Source organism: Martes martes, assembly GCF_963455335.1.
Source record: "Martes martes genome assembly, chromosome: 9".
Classification (NCBI taxonomy): Eukaryota; Metazoa; Chordata; class Mammalia; order Carnivora; family Mustelidae; genus Martes; species Martes martes.
This window is the reverse complement of record NC_137896.1, coordinates 90,477,237-90,504,926: the sequence shown is the minus strand read 5'-3', so window position 1 is coordinate 90,504,926 and position 27,690 is coordinate 90,477,237. Positions and strand designations below refer to the sequence as shown.

General features: G+C 38.8%; 1 protein-coding gene across 1 annotated transcript in view; it reads left to right on the top strand.

Annotated features, from left to right (window-relative positions):
* The window catches only part of TACR1 (tachykinin receptor 1), a 148,193-nt gene that overhangs the window by 66,524 nt on the left and 53,979 nt on the right, over window positions 1-27,690 (top strand). Inside the window, exon 2 of the mRNA XM_080814515.1 lies at window positions 4,812-5,006. Within this exon, the coding sequence (XP_080670641.1) occupies window positions 4,812-5,006 (195 nt within the window). The remainder of the gene's footprint in view (window positions 1-4,811; window positions 5,007-27,690) is intronic.

Genomic DNA, 27,690 nt, shown 5'->3' with positions numbered 1-27,690 from the left:
GTCAGTGTGGAAGTCAGTCAACAAACACTTACTGAGAATTTATGGAAGGGTTTAATGTGAAGAGATGGAAAATTCTGAAGACCCAGGTCCAGTGAAGTCCTTCCTGCAGGACCCGGATGTCTGTCTGACAGAAAACACTGAGCAATAATAATTCCTACATCATAGTCTCACATATGTTCAGATTGGGAAGAATGAAGGTGTAGTAAGTATGTAGGTGTCCTACTGTGTTTATTTTTATTCAACAACGGTTTATGGAGCCCCTGCTATGTACTGACAGAGTTCATACTCATTTATTCAATTAAGCTTTCATTGAGTTTTTACTCTGTCCTAGGCACTGAGGGAAGCCAAGCTTGAGTAAGTCACAGCAACTGCCACCTGCAAAGAATCTGTCCAGGTTGAATTAAGACAATGTAGACAGGCAAATAAACCGAAATGGGGTCCACGCAAGGTTAGAGATCTTCAGCAGGAAAGGCAGGGCACCGAAACCCAGTCACGGACATGATAAATGGGCCAAAACATGAAAATAAGTAGGAGCCCCCCAGAAGGAGATTAAGGAGTAAAAACATCATGGCTTAGTGACCACTGTACTCAGACCGGGGCTAGATTCTGGGGTCACGGATGGCTGCTGATCGCTTCACTAACTCCTTGTGGGCTATAAGATTTATCCACCCAATGAGCTTTAGTCAGAGTCCTCCATCTGCCAAAGCTGAAGAGTGTTTCTGAAGAGTACACCGTGTCCTCCTATGGTTCTAATTCCTCCTGCTCTTCCCTTCTTATCAACTAGACCAGGAATCAACAAACCACGGGCCGGCCAAGCCCAGTCCCCACCAGTTTTGTAAATTGTCTTATCAGGACACAATCACGCTCAACAGCTGGCTTGTCGGCTTTCACACTACAAAGGCCAAGTTGAGTACTTATGACAGAAACTCTGTGGGCCACAAAACTTAGAATATTTCCCATCTGGCCCTTTACAGAAAAAGTTCTCTGACCTTTGAGCAAGACTATAGCAGCTATGCTCTCAGCTGTCACTATTCCTCATCATTTGAACCTGGATGTAGCCCCTTGAGGGAAACCACCCTGGGAAGAAGTGAGTGGAGATGAGGGAGGGTAGGGACAGGAACTGGAGGCAGAGCCTGGGAGGTGAGATCTCTCGGCAACGGAAAGACATCCTCTCTGCCCGGTGACTTAGGGCTGGTGTAAGAGGACATTATGAGGATACTGGGGCCTATCAGAAGATTGGAATTCTTTTTCACAATAAGATTGTTTCACTGTGCCTTTAAAAAAACGTGTAGCCTTATACTTTGCCAGATTTCAGAGACTCTAAGGAGAGTTCTTTTTATAAAGCACGATCATGCAAGAGGAAGATAGCGCCTCAGGTGTTTGAGCTGGGAGGCCACATACAATTCAAATCAAAGCGGACGACCCTCCGTGGGACTGCAGCAACCTGAGGTGGAGAACGTAATCCACATCCCACACAGCCCCCCGGACCCCTGTCTCTGGCAGCCTGATGATTAATGCGTAAACCAGGAAGACATTTCATTGACTGCCTTCTGGTCTCTTGAGCACAATGCAGTCAATAAATATTTATTGAATGCATTTTCCTAAGGCTTGCAGCACTTGCTCCATGATAAGTCATAACTGAATAAGCAAGAATTGTTCAGGGCTGTTACAAATAAATATATAATGTATGTTAATGGAATCCAAGCTAGGAATGGTCAGCGGGAAAGAAAATATGCATCCGTCTATGGACAGGACATGCTTCTTGGGGTGAATAAGAAAGAAGCATGTCACGTAAGCTCCAGAAGTGAGGATTGCCAGAGAAAGAAGGGAGAAAGGTAAAAAAGAAGAAAGGCATAGGGAGAGATTTATAAATGGCTCTATTTTGAACAAATGAAAATACATACTTTTTCTTAGGACCAATCTTTTGTATTCTTTCTGGCTTTATGTGGGTAACACTTTCATTTGTCACTGAAATGGCTCCTCCGCTCAAGAAATGGCAGCGTTAACTGAAATGGGCTCCCAAATTGTAATTTTTGCAATAAAGGTAAAATATGGCTATCTGCAGCCCATTTGAAGCTATAGTACCAATATGCCGATGCAGTTCCCCCTTAAGCCCCAGTCACATTAGATTCTGAATGGCGTATCACCAATTGGGGCACAGGCATGGGAGTTAAGTTACGTTTATTTAAGACTGAATGCTTATCCTGAGTTAAAAGCAAATTAAAATCTTGCATTTGAGATAATATTAAAAGGGGACAATGTAATTAGCCCATTCTCCTCTGTGCAGTCTTGTCACACTCTTATAGAGCCTGAGAATGCACAACTACGGTGAAAGCAGAAGCCTGGATGGCTCTGGAAAGGAAAGGTATCTGCATGGCTAGGTGTCCAGCTTTGTAGGGGAAAGATCTTGCCTCTGGGAACTGATCCAGTAAGCCAGCCTACAATTAATGCAAACATCATTAATGACCATCCAGGTCCAGCCCTTCACCAGATAAGAAAGGACACTAGTGGCTGCAAAGTTCACCTCCATTGGCTCTGCTTCTGGGTTCCCTGTCCACAGCCACTCCACAACGGAAGAAGAAACCAGTGCTTCATTGGCTTTAGGCAGCAAGAAAGAGGCAGATCCAGGAAGGAAATCAAGACATCTCAGGGTTCTTTTCAGGAGACTACGCCAAGGGTGGAAGGTCATCAGGTCTATGGCGTAGCGGACCTTCCTTGGAAGCAGCTACGGCCCCTTGGGGTAATCTAAAGAAGACACACAGGGCTTGATTCACGGCATTTTGAGAGTTGTCTTTGCCCCTCTGGTGCTGGCTTTGCCCCGTCTGGTGCTCTAGACAACAACTGAATGATAGGCTTTATGGCCACCAACTCAACCGAGGAAACTTGCCAGAAGATTTATGGCTTACCGCTCACCCTCACCAAAATATCTGTTCCAAGTCTCTTCTGAATTCCACTCTCTCCTGAATTCTAGACCACCTGTCCATTTTTCCAAAAGAGAGCGAAGGAAAAGATTCTGTGGGGTTTCTTCCTGAAGGTTATCACTTCTGATCATGTATCTGAAGGCTGACCTGATGTACCTAGGCTTACCTTGAGAAGCAGGCCTAGATGGCTAGGAAGAAAATGTGGAGAAAAGTGTTTTAAAGTTTAGAATTATAAAACATCACTCAAAGAAGGCTTCACGAAAACTGAGCCAGAAAGCTCCCTGATGGGGAGTCAGATTTAATCACAGCACAGGGAAGAGAGGAAGGCTTTGAACGCTTCCTGCCCTTTAAGCAGGATGCCCAGCACACTTGTCCCAAAACCAGCTAAGCACACCTCTTCAAGCGCCTCCAACAGGCCCCCTGCCATTCCAAGACTTGATTTCCGCTGCTGCCTCCGTAGGGCTTTAAGGCGTTTATCGGATTACCACTTGAGGTCACATATCCTACTGTCGTGTTTTGTGGTTGCTTATTTATGCGCTGCTCTCCCCAGAGAAATGAGGAGCTTGGAGCCGAGAAGGAAAAGCTGTGTTCTGTGTGTGGCAGGTGCCCAGTGCGAATTTGTAGTGCACATGCTGAACGAAATTGCTTTACTTGTAAAGCAATTTACAAGTAAATTGTAACCGTGGTCCCAGTTCTGGCCTACAGATCCTAGGAGTCCAAAGGGTGTAGAAAAAGAATTATGCGGAATTATGTGCAGCCAGCTGACAGCTGGGCTGCTATTTGTCTGCTCTTTTCCCAAGATTCCATTGGCCATTCTGTCCCGTAGAAGCCAGAAATACCTGCATATCAGAGAACCAAATGTAAGGTTTTGTCCAATAATATTTAAACCCCAAAGACAGTGTGAGACATAATTTCTGCTTTGATAAAGAATGCATATTTTAAGGGATGGATCCATAAACTTTACAAGAAAAAATAAACAGAGCAAGATGCCTTTTAAAATGGAGGATGCAGAATTGATGTGATTATAATTGATAGCAAATGCTGATTGGAATATTTATTATTCCTAAGATCTCTGCTACATTTCAGAGGTGGCATAAATTCAAACGTGTGGACACATTCATTCAGGGCTCCATTCCAGATGAGAGGACATGGGGGAGTGGCTCCAAGTCCTGAGTCATCATTCACATTGCTTCCCCCTTCCTGTGAATGAAGTTTCACCCACTACCCCAGACTTTAATATACCCAAGTGTGTCTGTCTCAGCAGGAGGAGACTGTCTTTCTCCCCATGAGGCATGCGTTGTTAGCCACACAATGACTTCTAGATGTTCAAAGAACAGATGAAGATTTCACCAGGAGCTGGTGTTTTCTGTTAGGCTACTCCTTTCTCATATACATATTCATTACCCCTCAAATTGTAGAGACGGACATAAGATTGCTAGCTTTTTAAATTGCCACATAAGAACTTTAAAAAACCACTATTTTTATCAACAGTATTCCTTAATCCAAGAAGGATAAAGATAGTCTTTATATTGAATAAATTGACAACATTGTTCTCGTCCTTCTAATTCTACCGTACGCCTCTGATCTGTATTTGGTTATCATGTCCCCAGCACGAGCATCCTAACAATGAAAATGTCTCTCTTAGAATGTTGCTAGATGGGTTCTAGATATTTGAAAACCTGGTTGTCTTGTCTTATGGATTTTAGTGTTTTATGTCCTAAGAGTCATAAAATTTAAGGATAGAATATGCAAATGTGATCAGAAAATAGTCGTAAAAGTCATCAGAAGTTAAATGTTTCCCTGGAATTTTTCGTTGGTAGGCACAATGCTAATCTCCAATGCAAATTTTGGTGACCAAATCAGAAATTTGTCCTTTCTTCTCTGTTCCAGGTACATGGCCATCATCCATCCCCTCCAGCCCCGGCTCTCAGCCACGGCCACCAAGGTGGTCATCTGTGTCATCTGGGTCCTGGCTCTTCTACTGGCCTTCCCCCAGGGCTACTACTCAACCACAGAGACCATGCCCAACAGAGTCGTGTGCATGATTGAATGGCCCGAACATCCCGACAAGATCTACGAGAAAGTGTGAGTAGGGATGATTCCCTGGTGACGCCTTCTTTGTCTTTTCTTGTTCTTTCTTTCCATGTTCTTTTGTTGGTTACAATTTAGTGTCTATCTATAAGCATTTCTCATAACCAGTCTGATGTTAGGTTGATGTGTCCATCATTATCAAGGGACTCTTTGTGTCCCAAATACTACTCTGGACTTTGAGTGAAAATTTTAAAAATTAAGACCTGGAACTTGTTATAGCCTACCATCCAAGCATTCTTCCATATCCTCCTGCGGGTTACCGCGACTCTACCCCACCAGTGTCTGCATTGCTTTGCCTGGGATTTTGCTCCTACAGAGCGCTGCTCTGCCCTCTTGTTCGGCATGCCAGAAGGTGGGGGAAATATCCTTGCTCCCAGCAGCTCTCAACAGCAGATAGCAGCTGGAGTATGAACACCAGCTCCCTCAGCCCACAGGTGGGATGTCTCTGAGGTGTGTGTTTTACACTGCGTCCAAGGTTTTGTCTCGGGGTGAAGCTCCAGTCACCCCCGCTGACACACCCTTCTCCGTACCACTGCCCTCCTCCCTACCGGCATTTCTTTCTCCTTCTAACGAAGTCACTTGCACTTGAATCTTTATCTCAGGGTGTGCCTCTGGGGGAAGCCAAGCCACAGCACCTATCTTCCAGGGTTTTCTAGGTGGAGAAATAAGATACACACTCAAAATGCATGGGAAGGCGAGGCCAGTACAATGAGACCTTAAGATTTACAGGTTTCCCTACAAGGCAGGCCTGCTTTTATCTTCGGGGGCCTGACTGATCGCATTAAAGGGATTTCAAAGAAATCCTGGCAATTTTCTCCGGGACTTCTAGAGGCGACACTGAAATGGCTTATTCTTTGTTTTGTTCTGCTCAGGTGAGTGGCAATGTGACATTTCTATCACTGTCAGTTTCCTGGGCTCAGAGCACATTGATCTGTGGGTCCTTTGACAGTTTTCTGTAATTCTCCAATCTCGGGTTTATTATGTGAATCATAAGAGAACACTGGCGTTAATAATCAGATGATCTATGTTTTAATAACAAGATTGCCATTGCTACTTCTATGACTCCAGGCAAGGATCACAGTCCCCCCCTCATTGTTAAATTGAAAGTGATAAGCACTGCTTCCCATAAACAACTGCTGTGAAGTGCAAACGAGATAATGTATCCTCGCCTTGTAAGCTATTAAATGCCATACGAAAGGTAAGATACTGTTATCGAACCAAATTCATCAGATAGTGGTAGAATCATTACAGGCCTTTAAACTCATTAGGCGGTAACATGAGACACTACCTGTTGGCCCCCAAGATCTGAGGGTCTGAAAGCCTGCTGCAGAGAGTTCCGCGGAGCATGGAAATGGGGCTTGCCAGAAAGCAATACATAAAGCCCAGGCTTTGCCTCCCAGACACAGGCAGTGGGATTTAATCGATCAAGCAGTGGGGGGATTAATGCTCAGCCTAGAAGGAGACATTGAAAATAATTCTTCCAAATGAAACTGCAAGCCTGAGTGGGGTCTCAGCGGGAGAAAGAACAGAGCTTTCCAAGCTGTACAGGGCCTGTGAACATGTTCAAGCCAGAAGGTTCCCTCAGAAGGGAAAAATGAAAGCCCCTGAATTAAAGCCCATTCTGTAAACTGCTTAGAAACTGCCTTTGACTTGGTTCTCGTGATTTTTTCCAAGTCTGCTCACCTTCCTACAGTTTTGTTTCAAAATACAGTCCGTTTATCTTCCAGCAAATTCCAAGTTTAACATGGAAACAAAGGTATTTACAAAGATCCCTGGAGTCTTGTCCAAGAAATAGTAGTTTTTAAAGTTTTACTCTGGAACATTTTGCTGTCTTATGCTTGTTAATGATGAAGAAAGCCCTTTGAGACTCGATACAGTACGCTGATTATCTTCTTTCCTTGCAATGAGAATTTAGGGTAGCTGTACTAGAAGCGTGCTTAGGTTTGCCATCATTGTTTATTTCATGATTTTTTAAACTTCTTCCTTCTTTTTATTTGTTCGTTTTAAAAATTTTATTTTATTTTATTTTTTTAAAGGCTTTATTTATTTATTTGACAGAGAGAGATCACAAGTAGGCAGAGAGGCAGGCAGGCAGAGAGGAAGGGAAGCAGGCTTACTGCTGAGCAGGGAGCCCGATGTGGGACTCGATCCCAGGACCCTGGGATCATGACCTGAGCCGAAGGCAGAGGCTTTAACCCACTGAGCCACCCAGGTGCCCCCAAAATTTTATTATTTTTATTAAGTTTTTCATTTTAATTCCGGTATAGTTAACATACCGTCTTAAACTAATTTCAGGTGTACAATAGAGTGATTCCACCGTTCTATCCACTACTCAGTGCTCACCATGCTAAGTGCTCACTTATTTCATTCATTTCCCCACTTTCCTCCCCTCTGGTAACCATCATTTTGTTTGCTATAGTTAAGAGTCTGTTTCTTGGTTTGTCTCTCTCTTTTTCCCTTTGCTCGTTTGTTTTGTTTCTTAAATTCCACATGTGAGTGAAGACGAATGGATAAAGAAGATATGAGATACACACACACAAACACACACACACGGAGGAGTTTTATTTGGCCATAAAAAAGAAGGAAATCTTGCCATTTGCAACAACATGGTTGGAGTCAAGAGTGTAATGCTAAGCAAAATAAGTCAATCAGAGAAAGGCAATACCATATGTTTATTTCATGATTTTAATCTTAAAAAATGAGTCTGGAGAACAGCATCTGATTTTATCTACTCAAGATGTGTAAAATGTTTATGGATACAGTAGTAAGTTGAAAGAATCTGCATTTGTCATCCACATATGATGTTTGTGAAGCAAACATAAGTCGCGTGCGTAGTAAGCTTTATGTAAGCCTATTTCCTTTTTGTCAATATCCTTCATAATGCCTTATGATATACTTTTAGAGAATTTAAGTTTTACTAGCTCTAACCTAAGTACTTCATTTATTGTCTTCTGCTGGGACTGATTGCCATTTCCACAGCAGAAAATAATCCCAAATTTGAAACCAGAAGGAAACTTTGTTTAAGGCAGTATAATAATTAGGTTAAGAACATGGGGTCTGGAGTTAAATGAGGGCTCAACTCCCAGCCATATCACTGTCTAGTTGAATCATCATGGTCAAGTTATTTAAGCCTCTAAGCTGAATGGAACATTCCACATAGAGGTATTGAGAAAAGTAAATAAGGCACATGCTTAGCCCAGTGCCAAGCACATGGGAAGAGTCTGGCGCATCATTCATAGATCTGGGTGCATGGGTAGATGACTGGCAGCAGACAGTGTGGTGGGCAAATGCTTAGGCTCAATTTGCCTGATGAATAATTTGTGCCAGCTAATTATATAAAAAGGTTTTGTGAAAAATCTTAGATTGCTGCATTCGCCTTCTGGCTACATGCTGAACCTCCAGCCCTGATCATTCATCATTCAGACTCTTTATTAATACATGGATTAAATTAAGCACTATTAAAGAAAGGCAATCCAATAAAAGAACAGGCAAAAGTTTTGAATATGCACTTCACAAAAGGAAATGTCCAAATGACCAGTTAATATGTGAGGAGGCACACGACTTCATTCATCACCAGTGAAATACAAATGAAAACCATAATGACATCTTTCTGCCCACCCATTAGACTGGCAAATGTTAAGAAGCCTGACTCAACTAAGCATTTAGAACTTTCGGTGAAATTAGGAAACAATGAGAACCTTTGTAAACTGCTAGAAGAAGCATACATTGATAAAACCATATTGGGAAACATTTTGTAGTATCCAGAAAAGCAGAAGCTATCCACACACTATCACCCCACAGTTTTGCCCAGGGGTAATTGCCCTAGAAAAATGCATGCACATGTGCACCCAAACACAGCTGGAGTATGGTTCATATCAGCATTGTTCTTAATGCCCCAAACTGGAGGTATTCCAGATGTCCATCATCAGTAGGATGGGTAAAAAACTGTGGCACAAGCATGTAACAGAATACTATGTAATTAACACAATGAACAGAATGTAGCTCCATGCAACATGGCTGGTTCTTACAAAGTCTTAAAACAAATTGAGGAAAATGAAAGTACATCTTTAAGAGCACATCAGTAGGTGGTCGAACTATAAATGCAAACAAAGTAGTAGTCACCATGAAAGTGAAGACGTGATTCTCTCTCATGGGAAGGAAAGGGGTGTGGCCAAGAAGGGACACTTAGAGATGCTTTTGAGGGGCTGACAATATTATATTTCTTGAGCTCTGTGGTAGTAGCATGAGAGCTTGCTTAAAAACCATTCATAATACCAGGTGATTTTGTTCATCCATTTTTTCTGGAATGTATGCTTCATATTTTTTAACTGTAAATTAAATGCTATTCAAAGGATTTTGCTTTTACAAGCTTTCAAGAAACTGCTTTCCTTGGGATAACCCCAGAAGTTCGTTCCTTAAGAATTACCTTCTGAGGCATGGAGCTTTGCCTACAATGATGTTATTCATAAGTTTTTACCTTTGAATAAGCCAAAGCATGGGTGGACCCCACTTCATTCTCATGCTTACTTAACCTTGTGCATTTTGCCTTGCTGACTCCTACATTTCAGCCCACCTGGAATTTGCCCAACTGGTCTAAGAGCGTATGGGACAAATGCTGTCCCTGGAAGGAGCGGCAAACATTGAGTAGAGCATAAGGCCCAGACAGTCTCCACAACCCCCACCCCTTACTGCTATATTCATAAGCATGTACCTCTGGGCAATAAAATGCTACCGACAGACTTGGTCAGTTTCCCGGAAAATCTTTTAAAACTTTATTTTGCATTTTTAAAAATGAACAAATTATGAAGTATACTGAAAATTCCTATAATTTCTTTAATCATCTGTATGCTCATCTTTCATGAAAGGCTCTAACATTTTGATGAATATTCTTCCAGTCTCTTACTCCCTCTCTAGGGAAATACTGTTAGTTTATTTTGAAGTGTCTTACAGGCACACAGGTCAACACAAATACAGATTGCTTCCCTCTCTGTAACACAAAATGTAGCTCATATTTATGCACATCACTCTGTATCTTATTTTTAAAATTTAATGTATCTTAGAGATATTTCCATATCAGTTCATGAAGAGCATCTCTATCCTTTGTCTCAGCTACACAGTACTCCAGGCTACAAATGTACAATGTTATTTAGCCAGTCACACTTTGGGTGGATTTTGGATTATCTCCAGCCTTTTGCTATTCCAGAGTGCAGCCATGGATGGCCTTCACATGTATCAAACAAGGCTATCTATAGCAAAAAATTCCAAAAATGAAATTGCTGAGTCAAAGACATATAACATTTTAATTTTGATATTTGCCCTCCATATGGAATGGTGCTAATTTACATTCTCACCAGCAGTGTATGAAAGTCCCGGTTCCTCTACAGCCTTCCCAACAGAGTACTGTATTGTCAGGCTTTGAGATTTTTGCCCATTATAGTTAAAATTTACACTTCTCTTTTTACAAGTAGGGTTGAATATCTTTTCATAATAGGAGTAATTTGTATATATATCTTACTATCTGTTAATTTCATTTACCATGTCACAAATGATTTCCTATGTCATTAAACATGTTTCTACAAACTGCTATGAGTATATATGTATACACATATGTTTATATGTGTGCATAAACAATAATTTTCGGGGCACTTGGGGAGCTCAGTCAGTTGAGTGTCCGACTCTTGATTTCGGCTCAGGTCATGGTCTCAGGGTCATGAGATCCAGTTCTGTGTCAGGCTCCTCGCTCAGCGAGGTGTCTGCTTGAGATTCTTTCCCTCTCCCTCTGCTCCTATACTCTCTCTCTCAAATAAATAAGTAGATCTTTCAAAGATGAATGATAATTTTGTTAATGAATCTGTTCTTTGAAAATTGATTACTCCAGTGAGTTCTTTCAGCTGACTTAAGATAAAACACTAAGCTTTAAAACAAGCTGCTTCTAGCTCCATCCCCAGATCCCTGCGGGGACTACTTCAGTGTCCTCTGCCATCCCCTGCTTATGTTTACAGTGCAAAGTTGGAGAAAATATCCTAATGTTGTAACATTCATGAAAGTGAAGACGTGGGCTCATTATTAATGTAATAATATTATCATCTGTAATTGAATGCTGCCACCATGTGCAAGCTGGCTTGGCTTTGGCTGCTCTGGTGAACTGTGACACTGCCCAGGAAGTCCTATGAAGAGGGAATGGATGGACTGGTTTCATGGGTGACCAAAAGGGACTCCTCCTGGTAGAGAAAAATGCAAGGGAAAGGATGAAGTATAAAAAGGAAATACATCAACCTCCCTGTTCCACTAAAATGAGGAGGAATGTGCCGTAGCTTTCAAAGTTAATCAGAGCCAAACCCACTCTTGAGGATGCTGTACAAGCTGTCAGGTTGCAGTGGTCCCAGAAGGTTCCACAGCAATACCCCTGAGGACAAGTAAGATGAATGAGCCCACACTTCTTCATCAGAGGGCCTACCACCGAGGCCAAGAAAAAGTCTGTAATGAGGATGAAAAATGAGAAAGACATCCAAATGAATGAGATTTAGACAGTGGGGGGAGTTCAGTTTTCCTGAGTCATTTATTAACATTGGTCATATATCATTTTCTATTAATTAGACCTCCATGTACCTAACTTTGAGTAGAACTGTGGCAAGAAGTAAGATATGCCTATTCTGAATTCCAAATATTACCAATAGTACTGGGAAAGGAGACAATGCAAGAAAATAACATCATTCGTGACTTTAATTACCTGGAAATTTCGTGGATGTGAACTTGAGTGTATATATTAACTCTAATATAATTCTTTATAAATACTAGTCGTAAGAAAGACTATAAAAATGTGCTGTTATTTTTTTGCAGCATTTTGTCTTTTATACATTACAGCCCATAATCAGAAGTTAGCTGAAATTTTTATATTGATACATATTTTTTCTCTCATTAATAATAATGAAAATTGAAAATCAATTAACTGAATGCGTATGAGGGGGAAAGGGAATATCAGAAAATGTACCTGAAGCATTACTTCTCAAATTTTCCACCTTCTTGATTATTTCACAAATAAACGAAGGAAAAGAAATGTGAATCCTTTGCCAAGCTGCTCCAGGCCTTGGCCAAAGGGGTGTCAGCGTATTTGTGTTTCCAGGACTGATTGTTTATGCTAGCTGTTATGATTAATCTCCTCCCCTGACACCTGCTACATTTATAGATACAGCCCAGGGCCCCGGTATTGTCTCGGCTGTTGATGAAAAGCAGTTAAGCCAAGAATGAAAAGTACATCGACACTTCAGGGAAAGATGGTTGCATAAAAACAGTCCCTTAACCTTGACTCCCAGAAAGAAATTAAGAGTGAGCAAAAAAGGAGGAGGAGGAAACTTTAAAAAAAAAAAAAAAAGTAAAGGAAACAAAAAAAGAAAAGCCTACATTAATACAGAAACTAGGAAGGTTGCCATACAAATGCCAGCTATTTCACTCCGTTTCTGGTAGATACTGTGCAGACAGAGCCGAGGAAGAGGCAGCCACAACCAAGGACTATCATGGGCAAGACATAAAAGAGCAGACCCTAATTTGGAGGGGACAGTGTAAGCCTGAGGAAGATGGGACCCCGTAGTTTGAGATCCCTTTGACCTGCCATGACCAGCTTCCAGAGACAGCTGCTCTGAGACTGGGCACAAGGCACACTCAGGCTAGACAGCGTAATTGATAGTAAGATAAAAATGGGTGATTTCCTACAAAACTGTAAATATCAAATTGATGCAGCTTGAGGGGAGAGGAATGAAAATATTGTTCAACAACAACATTCATGAAAGACACCGGGATCAAAATTTGCGCAGAGAAATTCTTTCAAACACCCTCTAAGCTCTCCTAGAGTTCAAACCCATATGGAGTACTTGCTAAGTTACAGACACACTTGGCACAATATGATTGTGAAAAACTAACAAAGAGAACTCCAGAAACCTTCAGGCCAATACCATTTATAAACATATATGCAAACATCCTAATTAAAAGTCACTGAAAAAGTCAAAATGATATTAAAATAACAATGGTTTGTTTTTGAGCAATGGTTTGTTTTGAGTTTTTCCAGCAAGTAAGGTTAGTAAGTTATCAGGAAATCTGTTGTATTTCTTTTAATTGGTCAAAGGAAAGCATCATATATTTGTTCCAACAAATGTCAAGATAAATTTATTAAAATATACTATCTATTAAAGGAAAAAGTAGCTTTTATCAGCAATAATCCTTGAGAAAATAAATGTATAAGAGATCTCCTTTACAGCAGAAACAAAATTAAAACACTTTGAATAGTTAAGAAATAAGAGTTATATGAAGAAAATTAAAACATTGTGCTATTTTAGGGGTGCCCGGGTGGCTCAGTCAGTTAAGCGTCTGCCTTCAGCTTGGGTCATTATCCCAGGGTCCTGGGATCCAGTCCTGCATCAGGCTCCCTGCTTCTCCCTCTCCTGCTCCCCCTGCTTGTGTTCCCTCTCTATCAAATAAATTCTCTCTATCAAATAAATAAATAAAATCTTTTTTAAAAAATCATGCTATTAGACTTTACTGAATAGCATAAGAGAATATTTGAGAAACATTTCACCTGATTCAAATGCTGGAAATATCTAAGAGCATATAGGAAACAGTCTCCTTTCTACCTCTTTTCCCATTTGTAAACTGGTATTCATAGCAGCATTATTCACAGGAGTCAAAATGTGGAAATGCCCTTCTATCTTTACATGATTTCACAAAGCTATCAGTTCTCCACAACCTTCCCACAAGTATGTTTAGGTAACCGATAAAGCAAGTCATTTAAAAAGAATAAATAGATAAAAATAGTTCAAGAAAAGATGGAACAAGAAGAATTAATTTTGATACCAGCAAAATACTGAAAAACAATGATAAGAAGTGACTCGCTCTTCCGGATATGCAAATATCATTTCTGGGGATAGAATTAATTAAAAAAAAAAACAGAAATCACACACCCATACACACAGAAACCCTAGACTATAAAATGTTGTATTTAGTGTATGCCACAGAGGGCGTGTCCAAATCTGCAAATTTGGAGGGGAACCTGATCGACCAAAATTTTGTAGAATTCTCTAACTCAAATGATTTTATAGGCAACTGCAGAAGCCACCACCGCCTGCCGCTTGGAGAGTAGCAACATACGTTAACACACTGAAGCCTCTGAGAGGCTTTCCATTCAAAAATGTTTTATTTATTGTTACAGGAAATATTTTCACATGGTTTAAAAGTACAGCTATTGTAAAAGGGTAATCAGGAAAAGATTTCTCCCTCTAGCCACTCCTCTTATTTTCTTGTGAGCTTTCTAAAGTTTCCTTGTGCTTATCTTAAAAAAGTTTGTGTATGTGATCTTCCTGTTCTCTTTCTTACACAAAATAGATAATACAACCTATTCTTGCTTTTTCCTTTAACAACTTATCTCGGATGTCCTTTCTCGCCATATGGAGCAAGCATTGTCATCTTTTTTTTTTTTCTCTTTTTCTTCTTCTTCTTTTTTTTAATAACTGCATAGTATTCTTCCTTATGGGAAAACATCATTTATTTTTCTGATATGATTTTCATGTATATCTGAACTCTTCCTACTGTTTAGCTAGTTCAAATTATATTGCAATGAATAGGCTCCCCCCGATTAAGTATTGCAATAAAGAGACCTGAAAGTTTTGCTTAAACCTATGTTTCCCAAGCTTATTTGATCATAAAATCCTTCTTTTGACTAATCCCATTAATATCCTACAGAACTATTGTCCATAAATCATGTTCTGGGGAAACTCCAGGCTAATCCTTTCTCACAACTTAAGACCAATATAAATTCCATGTATAGTTGGGATGGAGAAGAGACTTTTCCTAACACCAAAGGCAAGGCCAAAATGAAAGAAATTGCTGGTTTGAATACAGATATAGATATAAAGATGTATTTCTTAAATTCTGTATATCAAAGAAACGCCATGAAAATACAATGTATGAGACAAACCATCAATATAATTAACATAGAGAAGCCCTAAATAATCAGTAAGAATAAGGGTTTTTTTTTTTTTAATCAAAAAACTAACAGTACATAAAAGAATATGAAAAGGTGTATTCCACTAAGGGATACAATTTTCTCTTTATTTGATTGGCCCAGATTAAAGTTAATGAAAATGCTAAGTATTAACAAGGTGATGGGGAAGATGGGCACTGTGTTCAGGAAGACAGTTTGACAATTTCCATCAAGATTTTTAAATATACACTTGATTGTTTTATTTCTTAAATTCCACATATGAGTGAAATCATATGGCATTTGTCTGTCTCTGACTTATTTCACTTAGCATTATACTCTCTAACTCTATCCATGTTGTTGCCAATGGCAAGATTCCATTCTTTTTTATAGCCAAATAACATTCATTGTGTATGTATTTACATATACCACATCTTCTTTATCCATTGATCAATTGGTGGACACTTGGGAGCAAAGGGAAAAACAGAGAGACAGAGACAGAGAGATTGAGAGAGAAAGAGAAAGAGAGATAAACCAAGAAACAGGTTCTTAACTACAGAGAACAAACTGATGGTTACCAGAGGGGTAGGGGTGGGGGATGGGTTAAATAGGTGATGGGGATCAAGGAGTGTGTTGTGATGAATGCAGGATGATGTATGGGATTGTGGAATCACCATACCGTATACCTGAAACTAATATAACACTGTCGGTTAACTAATTGGAATTAAAGTTAAAACTTTAAAAAATTAAATACACACTTGATTTGGATCAGCAGTTATACTCTTAGAAAGTCAGGAGGGCAAGAATGTATGCGCAAGATATTGATATCCACATGATTAATAAGTTTGTAAAATTAGAAACAAATACCCAATCATAGGGGACTGAATAATAAATCATTAATAGATCATTCACACAAAGAAAAACTATGCAGCCATTGAAAATAACATTGCACAAGCATGTTAGTTAACATGAAAATATATTCATGATACTCTGATCAGTAAATAAAATGGGTTTCAGGGGTGCCTGGGTGGCTCAGTGGGTTAAGCCTCTGCCATTGGCTCAGGTCATGATCTCAGGGTCCTGCGTTGGGCTCTCTGCTCAACTGCCCCCCCCCCCGCCCCCATCTCTCTGCCTGCCTCTCTGCCTACTTGTGATCTCTCTCTGTCTGTCAAATAAATAAATAAAATCTTTTTTTAAAATGGGTTTCAAAGTAATGTGTATAGTATAGTGGCATTTCTGTGATTTTTTTAATAAAACATATATATGCATTTACAGGTTAGATATACAGCATTTACATGAAAGATAGCAAAGTTTAATGCTCAATTTTTTTATCTTCTTGGAGGCAGAGCTATGGATCATTTAAATATCTTGGTTTTTGCTTATCTGAAATTTAAGTTTCTTCAAACTAAATATAAATTATAAACTACACTGCATTTTAAGATTTAAGAATGGGGAATTTTTAAAGCATCCACTTCTAGAATAAAAATATTATCACTCAAAAAAATATTATCGCTTGAAAAATATCACTAAAGTAACTAAAAATGAAAAAAAAAAGATTCAGCTAATTAAATAGTTATTAGACCAGAATCATTTTCTTCCAAATTCTTCAGACATTGTTCTGTGGTCTTCTGGCATGTAGTTTTGCAAAGAAATCTGATGCCATCTGATTTTTTTTTCCATTTTAGATAATTTGTGTTTTTTGCCTGCATACATTTAAGATTTTTCTTTATTTATTTATGCCAAAAAAACACACCAGAAAAATAGGTAAATTTAGAGGTTTATATTGTATTTACCTATCATTATTGAGAGCTTCCATCTTAAGTCAAAGCTCAAGTTTAGGGATATTTTCTTTATTAAGAAATTTTTAAATTTCCTATTCTCTGCTATTTGTTCCTGGTTCAGTTTTGGGAGGTTATATGTTTGGGAGGTTATATGTTTCTAGGAACTTAACCATTTCTTTGAGGTTGTCTGATTTCTTGGCATATAATTTTTCATAACATTCTCTTATAATCCTTCATATTTCTGGAGTGTTGGTTGTTATTTCTCTTCTTTCATTTCTGATTTTATTTGAGCTCTCTCTCTCTTCTTTTTTCCTTAATGTAACCTAGCTAAGCGTTTATCAATTTTATTGATCTTTTCAAAGAACCAGCTCCTGGTTTCATTGATCCGTTCTTTTTTTTTTTCTTTTTTCCTTTTAGTTTCTATTTCATTTATTTCTGCTATAATCTTTATTATTTCCTTCCTTCTATGCTAGTTTTGGGTTTTGTTCTTTTTCTAGCTCCTTTAGGTATAAAGTTAGGTTGTTTATTTGATATTTTTTCTTGCTTCTTGAGGTAGGCCTGTTTTGCTATAAACTTCCTTCTTAGAACAGCTTTTGCTGCATCTCAAAGATTTTGGACTGTTGTATTTTCATTTGCATTTGTCTCCATACATTTTTTGGTTTCCTCTTTGATTTCTTGGTTGACCTATTCATTGTTTAGTAGCATGCTAGTTAACCTCCCTGTATTTCCAGATTTCCTTGTGTTCTTTCCAGATTTTATCTTGTAGTTGATTTCCAGTTTCATAGTGTTGTGTCTGGAGAAGATGCATGGTATGACTTCATTCTTTTTGAATTTGTTGGCACTTGTTTTGTTGCCTAATATATGATATATTCTGGAGAATGTTCCATGTGCACTTGAAAAAAACATGTATTCTCCTGTTTCAGGAATGTTCTGAATATGTATGTTAGATCCAACTGGTCCAATGTGTCATTTAAAAGTACTGTTTCTTTGATGATTTTCTGCTTGGATGATCTATCCATTGATGTAAATTGAGTGTTAAAGTCCCCTATTATTGTATTATTACTGATTACTTCCTTTATGTTTGTTATTAGCTGCTTTATGTATTTGGGTGCTCCCATGTTGGGTGCATAAATATTTACAATTGTTACATATTCTTGTTGAATTATTCCCTTATAGTGTCCTTCTTTGTCTCTTGCTAAAGTCTTTGTTTTAAAGTCTATTTTGTTCAGTATAAGAATTGGTACCTTGGCTTTCTTTTCACCTCCATTTTCATGATAAATGCTTTTCCATCCCTTCATTTTCAATCTGCATGTGTCTTTAGGTTTGAAATGAGTCTCTTATCATATAGATGGACCTTGAATTTTTATCTATCCCATCACCCTATGTCTTTTGATTGGAATGTTTAGTCCATTAACATTTGAAGTAACTCTTGATAAGTCTATACTTATTGCCATACTGTTAACTTTTTTATTTCTTTAGTGATATACTTGGTTTCCTTTCTCTTTATTTTGCATATCTATTACTGATTTTTGACTTGCGATTACCGTTAGGTTTGTAAATAACATCTTGTGCATATACTCAGCCGTATAAGTTGATGGCCACTTAAATCTGAACCCATTCTTACTCCTCCCCCATATTTTAGGTATATGGTGTCATACTTTATATCCTTTTACTCTGTGAATCCCTTGACTGATTTTTGTAGATGTACTTAATTTTACTGCTTTTGTGCTTCCTACTTTTCTTACTCCTACCTCTGGTCTTTCCTTTCCACTCAAAGAGTCCCCTTTAACATTTTTGTAAGTTTGGTTTAGTGGTCATGAATTCCTTTAAGTTTTGTTTGGGAAACTCTTTATCTCTCCTTCCATTCTGAATGACAACCTTGCTGGATAGGGTGTTTTGGGGTTGTAGGTTTTTTTCTTTCAGCACTTCGCATATATCATGCCACACCCTCTGACCTGTAAAGTTTCTGCTGAAAAATCAGCAGATAGTCTTATGGGGTTTCTGCTGTACATAACTCTTTTCTTTTATCTTGATACTTTTAAAATTCTTTATCATTATTTTTTGTCACTTTTATTACTATGTATCTTGATGTGGACTTCCTTGGTTGATTTTGTTGGGGGATCTCTGTGTCTCCTGGATGTGGATTTCTGTTTCCTTCCTCAGATTTGTGAAGTTTTCAACTATTATTTCTTCAAATAAATTTTCTGCCCCTTTTCTCTTTTTTCTCCTGTGGGATCCCTATAATGCTAATGTTATCATGCCTCATGGTATTATTGCTGAGTTCCTTAAGTCTATTTTCTTTTATTTTTTTTTAAGATTTTATTTATTTATTTGACAGACAGAGATCACAAGTAGGCAGAGAGGCAGGCAGAGAGAGAGAGGAAGGGAAGCAGGCTCCCTGCTGAGCAGAGAGCCCGATGCAGGGCTGGATACCAGGACCCTGGGATCATGACCTGAGCCGAAGGCAGATGCTTTAACCCACTGAGCCACCCAGGCACCCCATATTTTCATTTTTTATTATTATTTTTTCTTCTCCTGTTCAGCTTGATTGTTTTCCATGACTCTGTCTTCTAGGTTGCTGATCTGTTCTTCTGCTTCCTCTAGTCTATTATTTATTCCATCTAGTGTATTTTTAATTTCAGTTACTGAATTCATCATCTCTGATTGGTTCTTTTTTATGTTTTCTATCTCTTTGTTGAGGGCCTCACTGAGGTCCTCCACTCTTTTTTTCAAGTCCAGGGAGTATCTTTACAAGCATTACTTTAAATTCTCTGTCAGATATACTACTTATCTCCATTTCACTTAGGTATCTTGCTGTGATTTTTGTCCTGTTCTTTCTTTCATTTGCTTATATTCCTCTGTTTCCTCATTTTGTCTAACTCTCTGTGTCTGGTTTTTGTTTTTTTTTTGTTTTTTTTTTTGAGATTTTATTTATTTATTTGTCAGAGAGAGAGAGAGCACAATCGGGGAAGCAGCAGACAGAAAGAGAGGGAGAAGCAGTTCCCCACTGAGCAGAGAGCCCAACGTGGGGCTTGATCCTAGGACCCTGGGATCATGACCTGAGCCGAAGGCAGATGCTTAATGGACTGAGCCACCCAAGCACCCCTCTGTGTCTGTTTCTGTGTTAGGAAAGTCAGCTCCATCTTCTGCTCCTGAAAGCAGTGACCTTATAAAGAAGAGGACCTGTAGTGCTCTGCAGCACAATGTCCCCAGTTCACCTGAATGTGGCACTTCATAGATGTCTCCTATGTATTGCATCTACCCTACTGTTGTGGCTGAGCTGCTTTTGCCTTCAGTCCAGTCATCTGCAATGGCTCTCTTTGTCTATTGTGGGCAGGGTTTGGTCCCTGTGTTGTTTGTGGGCCAGTCCGTGGCTGCCTTGGGCTTTGAGTCAGACCAGGCATTTGCCAGAGATGCAATAGCACTGAACTGCAGTGTGTTTTCCCTGTGTTGTGCCCCGAGAAGCTTTTGTTGGTGGGTGGGACCTGCAGTCAGACCAGATGTCTGCCCCTAGTCCACAGCTAAGGCAGGAGTTAAACTGGTACGCATGGTTATCTTCCCCTCTCCCCGGGGCAGGAGTCACTTTGGAGTTTGCTAGCCCCTGTCAGGACCGCTTGCACACTACCAAGCTTGTGACACCATTTTGGATGGGCTCTTCCAGGTTGGAAGGGGCATATTGGAAGGGCATATTGGAAGGGGCAGGACCCACTATTAGCAAGCGAGGTGGAGAGTGTTGGCACTGTGCTGGTTCCTGCAGGTGTCTGTGTATCTGGCTGGGGGAGGGAGGCAGGGGAGGGAAATGGTCCCCGCTAGCTCTTTTGTTCTTGGCGAAGTCTCCCAATACACACACTGCGATTAATAAACAAATCTCCTTCCCCTATAACCCAGGTGTTTTTCAAACTGCTGCTTCTATGCTTGTATCTCCATGGGGCTGTTTGTTATGCTGTCTCTAAGGGTAGGGATTCAGTTTCCTATCACTCTCCTGGCTCTCCCAGAGCCAAGCCCAGTGATTTTTAAGTTCCAGGTGTTAAGCCCTGCTGATTGTAAGAATTCACAAAATCAAGCCCCTCTGCTCTCAATGCCAAATGTTATAGGGATTTGTCCTCCCAGTGTGGATTCCCTGTGCCTGGTGGTGCCTGGGGTGGGAGTCTGCTCCTCTCTCCATTCATGTCTACAGTCTCCCTCCCTCCTGCAGACAGTCCTGCAGGTCCGTTTGGCTCCCAACCATGTTTCTGCCCTTCCCACCCTCTTTGATGTGGCCTGTTCTACACTTAGTTGTGGAGGGTATGTGCTGCCAGTCTTCTGGTCATTTTCTAGGTTATTTACCCTAACGTGGGTGATATCTAGTTGTATCAATGGAGTGAGGTGAGCCTAGGATCCTCCTATCCAGTCATCTTCCCCAGATTTTGCAGTTTTGATTCTGTAATCATGTTTTCCTTTGAAAGAAGTATTTCCTGCCCTTTTCACAGATGTAACAGCCTCTGAAATCTTGTTTTAAAAATAAGAGATTGCAGGTTTTTCCTGCTATCCAAAAGTAGAGCATTTCTGTGAAATCCTTTGTAAACTGAAATGGCATAAAGCAAAGAAGCAATTACCATTAATTTACTTGGAAAAATTTTTTGAGCATCCCCAGACCCAAAAATGACCTCCCTTAGACTTCTCTGATACCTTAGGACACATCTGGCTAACTGATGCACAAAATAGATTGAGATAAAGCACACGTGCTCACAGACAAATTTCTAAGCTATGGAGACTTGAGGCTGAGACACTGAGTGTAGTTCCTAGGGAAGGAGCTTGGCACATCTGCTCTTGCTGCTGAGAGTGAGTACTGCTATGAGCTCACTGCAAAACAAGCACAGGAAGCTATTTTTGCTTTTTGCCTTTTTTCATTAACAGTGAACATCCTCTTCAAATTTCTTTCAGTTACTGAAAACAGGTACTGACCTCGGTCTTCTAGAAAAGTGGGAGATACATGTACCTCAAGTTTTCATCTGTTCTTGAAACAAGGTCTTTCACAAAAAGATCTTTTCTTCTCTCACAGATTGGTTCCCTTTGTTGGCTCTATCAAATATCAAATCATTTTCTCTTTTTGCTCATCCTTAGAAAGTGTAGCCCAGTGAGGGGAGTTAAAATGGATTTGGAGTTGTATGGATCCCTCCTCAATCTTTCAGTGACAGAGGAGAAGGAGGTATGGATTTGCTCAGATTTTTCTCTTCCCTGCTCCTTCTCCACTGTAGGGGGCAGCCCAGAGATACTCAGAGCTGGGATCCCCCTTCTCTAGTCAAGAGTGCACCTGGCCCCAGCTGTTCACATCATTGGGAAGCTGGGCTCAGAGGACCTGGCAGTTTCTTACCCTGGGACCTACTGTGCATTCTAGAACTGAAAGCAGGTTCAAAGTCTAGACTTACCCATTCCCTCAAGTCCTCCCTCAGCATTGCCCTGCAGTCTTCTGCACTGGGACAGCTTCCTGACACTTGCTTTCCCAAGTGGGTCATTCTTTCTCCATCTGGCTGCACCCTACTTCTGTCAGGTGCTTAGCAACTGGAATATCTTTGCCCTGTCCAGTAGGTGACACCCTGCCCTCATTTCCACAGCTGAAATGGGTTTTTACATTTCTTTGACAATTTCAAGTACTTTTCCAGAAGGAGAAGTAATTAACTATATTGGGCTTAAACTAAAATATTACATCCAAAATTTGAAATGATTCCCTTTATATTTTTTAACTGGTACCTTAGCAAATTAATTTGTTTTTTTAAGTTCCAGTTACTTTTATCTTTTATCTTTACTGATTCTAATAGCGTTTAAGCTGTTTGGTTTTTTTTTTCCTAAGAGTGCAAACATATCATGGGTAAATAATTTTTTCTCCATCTTTCTAGTGGTTACATCCCTTATTTTTGCTTCATGTTGTATTGTAATGACCAGAACTTTTACAGCATTAAATAATAAGGACTTTGTTAACTTACTTACTTTTCTGAGCATGCCTCCAGAACTTTACTATTAAGTATGATTTGGGTTATTGGTTTCACAATTAAGTTTAATATTGGGAATTTTATTGAGAAGATTGTTTTTCAACATTCATACATTTTATTATTTTAAGAATTTTATTCCTAGTTTGGTCAAGAGTTTTATCAAAATATATCAGCACGTGTCGAGAAAAGTATTTTTTAATGTATACACCCTATGGATATAAATCATTGTAATTCTAGTCCTGTGTCTCTTAGATAAATCAGGTTTTGGTACCCAGCTTTGGGACACTTTTGAAAACAATACTTGTTTCTGAGATAGTGTTGGAATTAGCAAAGGAACTCACCCATAAAACCAGCCTCGCTCTGGAGTTCTTTATGGGAGGATTCTCTAGAACACTCCTTGATTCCCTCACTGCTACATTGAGTATTTTTGCTTTTAAATTTGTTAACATATATTTTATGAAAAAAATCTATTTCATAGTGACTTTCAACTTAATAATATACAATTACACACTGTCTTAAAATTTCTTATTTCTACTTTCTCTATTTTTATTCCAAAATACCTGCCTAAAGAGATTATTTATCCATTTTTGCTTTCATTTATTTACTTCTGCTTTCATTTTTATTTTCTTCCTCCTGCTCCTTTTAAAATTTATTTAAATGTACATTTTCTGAATTTCTGAGTTGAATACTTAGTCCACTTATTTTCATTTCTCAAATAGTAAAGCCATCTACCACACAGATCCACTTTGTCTCCATTCCAGTAGCACTGATATACAATGCTGTCATATTCTTTATTTTTTAAGTAATCTATCATTATATCTTTTTCCCTTCACCCAGCAGGTATTTAGAAAAGTTTTACTTTTTAAAGTCCAAGATATATGGAGCTATTCCCCCTCTCTCTCCTTCTCTATCTCCCTCCCTTTCTTTCTTTCTTATTAAAAAAAACAGAGATAAGGACATACAACAAAGTTTACCTTTTGGAAGTTATCAAATGCTTGTTATGGCCTGAAATATAGACACTTGAGAGGATGGTACATTCTCTACATGCAAGATTCAAAGTTTGATAGTGAATCATCTAATTGTTCTGTTCAAATCATTCTTAATGTACTTTTGATAAGTTATCCTATCATAGAGTAACCGTGATATCTTAAAATCTTCCATTGTAATTGTATTTCTGCTCAGTTCTCCTTATGCTTTTAAAAGCCTTTTGCCTTGCATGTGTGGAAACTACTGGATTTGTATTTACTATATTTTGAGTAATAGAAAACATCCTTCTTGTGTGTGTTTGGGGATTGGTAAAGACGATCTCTTCAGTTGGGAGGCATTTGAATTATTGTTTTACTTTCTATACTTTACATGCACTTTAAATATTCATTTATATGTATTCAAATTTTAACAAAAATGTTAAAGAGAAAGTCAAACAAAAGAGCCCATAATAAAACATTTATGTAAAATTTAAAAAAGAGAGAAGAAGAAATTATCCTTCTTTCTCTGTTTAGGGCTTTTGGCCATCTACACTACTTTCTGTAGTATTCACAGTGCAATTCCTGTTTTGCTTGCTTGATGTAAGCACTCCCAGCATTTTTAGTTTCCGTTTTTCTGCATAATTTAGTTTTTCCTCTTATCATTTGGTTGTGAGAATGCCTCTTATACACAGCATACTTTTCTCTTTTGAGAGAAAGAGAGAGCATGAGTCAGGGAAGGGGCAGACGGAGAGAGACAATCTTAAGCAAACTCCCCACTGAGCACAGAGCCTGAAGCGGGGCTGATCTCACGACCTTGAGATCATGACCTGAGCTGAAATCAAGAAGTGGAAGCTTAACTGACTGCGCCACCCAGGTGCCCCAGTACTCAACATACATTTGATATTGGCTTACAGCTTCGCGTAAGAGTCTTCTTGTTTTTAACAGATTTAACATCTGTAACAGATTTAACATCTGTTTTTAACAGATTTAACAGATATGTATGGATGAATTGTCATTCATCCATACATATCACATTTAATATTATTTCATCATTTGCTTTCACACTTTGAGTTTTTTATTGTTTCCTCCTTGTTGTATTTTTGCCTTATAGATAGTTTCCTTGGCTGTTACCTGTGGTAGTTTATAAGATAAAGATCTTTTATTTCATTCTATAAATAACCATCTTAAAATTCTTAAAAGCCATTCCTTACTGTTTTTAGCTATTGACATTTATCATGTCAATTGACGTTATATTGACATTTATTGCCAAAATGACAATACAGAATTCATTTTTGCTTCCATTTATAGGAAGAAGAACCTTGCCATAGTCTATATTCACCTTCCCTTGATATCTTTTCTGTTAGTAATCTTGGGTTTCTAATGCATAGTTTTTATAATATAGTCATGCTCAAAGTGTGACCAAGGGACTCCTGGAGGTCCCCAAGACACTTTCAAGGGGTCCATGAAGTCAAAATTATTTACATAGAAATACAAAGATGCTATTTGCCTTTTACTCTCATCCTCTCCTGAGTGTATAGGAAGTTTTCCAGAGGTTCCATAACATGTGATATCACAGCAGACTAATGTGAAGGCAGCTATGAGACTCCAACTGTCTATTCTTAACCCAGACATTAAAGGGGTTTATAAGAATACAAAACAATGCCACTCTCTTTACTATTTTTTGAAATTAATATAGATAGTTTAATAAATATTTCATTTATGTTAGCTTGTAATGAGTTTACTAGTGCTATTTGTAATAAATATTTATTTTAGAACATTTTTAGCTTTATAGAAAAGTTGCATGGATAATACAAAGAGTTCCCAAATACCCTACCTTGAACATGAACTCAATGTTGATATATTATTATTAACTAAAGTCCATAGATTTCCTCAGTTTTCCCCTAATATCCTTTTCCTATTTCCAGAATCCAACCCAGGACATGGCATTACACTTAGTCATCATGTCTCCTTAAGGTTCTCTTCGTTGTGAAGATTTCTCAGACTTCCCTTGTTTTTGATGACCTTGTCTGTTTAGAGGTGTACTGGCCAGGTATTTTATAGACTGTCCCTCAACTGGGATTTGTCTTGTGTTTTTCTCATGATTAGAACAGGACTGTTAGTTTAGGGGAGGAAGACCACAGAGGTAAAGCGCCTCTCTCATCACATCAAGGATACATGCTCTCAACATGACTGATCTTAATCTTGATCACTTGGCTTGAGGCAGTGTCTTTCAGGTTTCTTTACTCTAAACTACCCTTTTGTCCCCTGTCCCATTTTGTACTCTTCGGAAGGAACTTAACAATGTGCATCCCACACTTAAGGAGTGGGGAGCACAGCTCTCCTAGAGGGCAGAGGATCTATGTAAATTGTTTGGAATTCTTCTGCACTACAGATTTGTCTTTTCTCCCCCTTTTATTTATTTATTTAACCATTTATGAATATCAGTATGGACTCATGAATATTTATTTTCTACTTAGGTTTATAATGCCTTTGGGTTGCTTTATTTAATTCATTGCTCAAATTGTTCCAGCTTTGGCCATTGGGAGCTCTTTTAGTTGGTTCTTGTATCCCTTTGACATGTCTCATTGTGACACATGCCATACATTATTGTGACTTGGGGTTTTATTCATTTTGTTTTATTTTTAATTTTTGTTTCTGTTGTGTTGGGTTTTGAGCACGTTCATACTTTGTGGCCCTACAAGATGCTTCAGGCTCATCCCATATACTTCCTGCTCCAGTCCTACAATCAACCACTGGAGAATGGTATTAGAAACCAGTATCTGGGCTCTAGATGTATTATTGTTATTTTTGAGTGACTAAACAAACACTAAAATTTTCTCAGCTTTTGTTTCTCATGTTGTAACTTATGGTAGGTAAAATCCACGTAAACAAAACCTCTTTGAGATGCTCAGTGATTTTTATGAGTGTAAAAAGTTCCAAAGACCAAAAGGTTGAAAACAACTGCCTTCTTAAAAGTGTTTTCTATTCTATTTTATAATTATGGTTTATAAACAGATTTATGGTCACCTCTATATTGTGTTTTAGTAATAATCACCAGTTATTACTAGATATGGTAATATCTATATATATACTAGCCCTAGAGGACTTCCTGGTTTTGAATACTCATCATTTTGATTCATTGTCCTGGGACATGTCTTTTGGTAGCTTCTTTGCAGAAAAGAATACTTTCCTGCATATTTGAAAATACTTTTCTCTTGTATATACATACAAATAGCAGCTTAATTAGATATATATTGGTGGAGTATCCTGTGTCTTTTTAGGTTTTGCAAAGGTTGCTCTTTTGTTGTTTGAAGTCAAAATGGTTTCTTCTTTGGGGGCTAGCCTGAAATGTATTCCAAGACACTTAAAGATTATATATTAATCTAGGAAATCCAAAAAGATTAAAATATTATGTTTGCCCATAATAGGATTGTCACTGTCAAGTTTCTGGCCAAGATATATTTTAGATATTAAAAAAATTTTAACTTTATTATAATGAGTACTCTTTTGACTGCATATAACAGAAACTGAATTTGCATATTGTATCAATTAGCACCTGCTCAGTAACAAACCATTCCAAAACTTAGTGATTTAAAGTGATTTAATAGTAACAACTATTCATGTAGGCCACGATTTTGTGAATTAGTTGCCTGATCTGGTTTGTCAACTCAGCTGAACTCTGTGTGACTTTCTCATAGATCTTTAGTCAGCTCTGGGTCATCTGGCTGCTGGATAACCTCTAGGAACCCTCCTTACTCGCATATATGGCACTTGGAAGATTGCCAGCCAAGGTGACAGGGGTGACTGAAGCATGAGTTTCTCATCATCCAGCAGGAACACTCCAGCTTCTTCACATGGTGGCTGGATTCCAAATGCAGCAAGAGAGGACAAATCCCATCACCCTAGTGCTTTTCAAGTCTCTGCGTGCCCTGCATTTGTTAACATGCTGTTGCCCAAACCATATGGCAGAAAATATGTACAGGTCTTTACTTCCAG